Source organism: Notolabrus celidotus, chromosome 3 (assembly GCF_009762535.1).
Source record: "Notolabrus celidotus isolate fNotCel1 chromosome 3, fNotCel1.pri, whole genome shotgun sequence".
In the NCBI taxonomy this organism is placed as follows: Eukaryota; Metazoa; Chordata; class Actinopteri; order Labriformes; family Labridae; genus Notolabrus; species Notolabrus celidotus.
In genome coordinates, this window is record NC_048274.1 from 14,219,354 (window position 1) to 14,222,460 (window position 3,107).

At 38.9% G+C, this 3,107-nt stretch overlaps 1 protein-coding gene across 2 annotated transcripts in view; it reads left to right on the forward strand.

Moving 5' to 3' along the window:
- The first annotated feature begins 412 nt into the window (after window positions 1-412).
- myo1ea (myosin IEa) overlaps window positions 413-3,107 on the forward strand; it is a 61,807-nt gene continuing 59,112 nt past the window's right edge. Inside the window, exon 1 of one of the 2 annotated variants that reach the window (XM_034680860.1) lies at window positions 413-802. In XM_034680860.1, coding sequence (XP_034536751.1) covers window positions 800-802 — 3 coding nt within the window. In that variant the 5' untranslated portion in view covers window positions 413-799. The remainder of the gene's footprint in view (window positions 803-3,107) is intronic. The other variant, XM_034680859.1, reaches the window with a different exon arrangement.

A 3,107-nucleotide genomic window follows, 5' to 3' on the forward strand; every position in this document is an offset into this window, starting at 1 on the left:
TTGATGCTTTAACTTATTTTAATTACACATATTTTATTGGTTGGTGTGCATTAGTCTCTATTTTATTTTATGTTATTTTAATTTAATTTTAATTTGTATTATTATTATTTATATTACTATTATATATTCCCCTAATATGTCTTGCCATTGTTTTATTTCTGCTTATTTCTTGTTTTTCAATCGCTGTAAAGCACTTTGGGTTGCATTTGATTTATATGTAAGGTGCTAATAAATAAAGCTTGATTGATTGATTGATTGGTTGTGGTATATAATAAAAAAAAGAAAGTTTGGGCTCATTCAGTTATTGATGCTGTCATATTTTGTCCACTTTAATTTGAGTCTGTTGTTCAGGAGTCCCACAGAAAGCTGCGCATGCCCAGTTTGTTCCCCTCCAAGTAACTCATGAATATTTATCACATCCAGCGAGTTCAGCGCGTTTGATTGGACCTCCGGCTTCAGTTTCCTGTGTTATGGTTTCGGGTCGAGTTTTGAGGGCTTTGCTCCCTCCGTAAATGACCACACAGCCCAGCTCTGTGCCTGAACACCGCTGCTGCCCCGCTGTCAGAGTGCGACTCACATCAGTCTGCACCATGGACCGAAGACAACGCTGAGGAGCCGCATCCATACTCTCAGGACTTTATCGGGAATAACTACTGTTTAAACCTGGATGTTTCCTCACCTCTGCTTTAGACTGAAGAACAGGAGTTTTCAGAAACTGCGTGGACCTCACTGGGGTTCGTGCCATACTGGATCTCGGGACACGACCAGAGAAGGCTGAGTGCTTTATCAAAAGGAGAGGATGGTGAGTGATACTGCCAACTCTTGATTTGATATTATCACACTTGTAACTAAAAAAGCTCCTTTACTATAAATATTCATTCAGGAGGTTCTTCAAGCTTATCTTTTTAGTAACTTTAAATAAACAAATATGTTGTCAAGTTTAAAGTTATCTTTGTTTTACTCAATTTTTAAAAACTGAGTAAGTATTTAATTGTCAGTTTTGACATTCTTCCATTCACCAAGTCTAAAACTGAACCCAGTCTTTAGTTTCGATCATTGTACTTGACTCATTGTTTTGTTGTTGCCTTGATGATGAGAATTGAGAAAAAAGTTCTTTGGGATGAGTTTTTATTAGTTTGATTATTTCAGGCAACTTAAGCTCCATATAAATTCATACTAAGCAAAAGTCACCCCCCTCTCTGTCCTCATTCCCACATTTTGTGTATGACTTTCTATCTGCTGAAGAGAAGTCATTAGACAAGGCTGATCCAGAGCTCCTGAATTTGGACTTGTCAGAAGTACACTCACAGGTATTAAGTCCTTTAAAAACATTAGTTTAGATGCCTTAGTCAGCTGCTGCTGCTGAAAAACCGGTTTGTCCTAGAGGAAGAAGAGGATGCCAGATAACTTGTGTCGGTGGAGTGAGTGTGTTTGTGTATTTGTGTATCTTGCTGTGTGTGTGTGTTGGCAATTACATCCAGACAGGTTTTTTCCTGGTTACTGAATTCTCCCTGCAGCAGACACGCCTAGAGCTAAGTTATGGAGGACGCTGTGTGGCCTTGTTGTGTTTTGGCAACAGATCCTCAACCCAGAGTCCTTTGTGGCTGGATTCACACTTCAGCTGTTGAAGATAAAATATACAGCTGATGTGATGTTGATTTGTAGCCATTTGTTTTTTCTTTATGTTTTATCATTGTTGTTATCTAGGAATAGTTATTTGTCTGGTAAACACAAAGTAGTGTCTATGTAAAACAGGTAGAACTGAAACCTGCTATGCTGTGCCACCCATGGTGTTGTCATGAACCTGTAGGTTGGGTTGCCCAGAGACAGACTTAATGGACAAAGGTTGCAAATTATGCTGTCAGCATTATTGAACCATGACAGAAAATAACAAAGTTAAAATGTAATGTCTTTCTTTAAAATCCCTACATTAATTCTGTTTTATGGCACTTACACTCTGTTAGAGTCTGAGTGTTATATTTTTGTCATGCCTTGTTCATTGTAAAATCAGTGAAAGAGCTGTTTTCTTCTCTAAAGTAGAGGCAGAGTTATGAACATTATGGGGATGAGGAATAAAATGTAACTTCTTAACATGGTTTCATTCAGATAAAAGAGAGCTTTAGTAGATTTTATCTGTAGTCTGATTCCCATACTAACTGTCTGGAAAAGCAGACACCAGCACAGCTCACTGGTTCCCTCTCTGCCAGATGCTGAATAGTGAGTCGGTATGACAGCAGATGGTTTGCATTAGTTTCTCGTACAGGGAGGTGCGTACCGAGTAACCCCCCTCTCCCTTTGCGCTCCATTTTCAAACCGATGACTGCTGTAGAGATTTGCTCTGGAATTCAAGCCGTCTCTCTGAAAACAGGACGAGCACCCATCCTGAGGACCTGGGGAACTCGTTAGGCTTGTCACCGTGGTTCAGTGCGCTCACACACTCCTGATCAGCTCCATACGTCTCTGTTACAGAGCTCTTAATGTGTTTTCACTGGACTTCTTGAGTGTTGACTTATCCTACAGTTGCACTTGTTGTTGCACATTGTAAATTCAAGTTGTCAGCTGCCCTTGAGTCAAATTAGTTTTTTCTTCTTTTTGAAAATCTTATCTTTCAAATTAAATACAACATATCCTGTAATGTATTATTTAATCTTTGAATGCATTGCTTACAGATGTGAGGCTAGTATTTCCAAGCTCCACTGATGAAAATGTTGATCCAATTAGAAAAACATTGAATGATCCTTTTACAAATCAAACAGCGGTTCCTCTGACTTTTTGGCTATTGTTGGCTGAAACTGTTCTTTGTTCTGTATTGTTTTACATTAGCTGTTAGCTCTGCCAGATGAGGCATTAGAGACAGACATCAGAGGTCTACCACCTTTGGTTTGGATTTAGTTATATTCAAAATGAGACATAAAGATCTTTATATGTCAACATACAAGGACAAAGCAGTATCAGAAGTGTCTGTGTTGACTTGCAATAAAAGCATATTTTCATATTCATTCCTCATCAGTGAGTTGTCCGCTGGTGTACATGAAGGTCTCTGGTATTCTGTGAAACATGATCACCCGAGTACCTGGAAATGCTGAGGTGAAGAACACTGAGTGGTT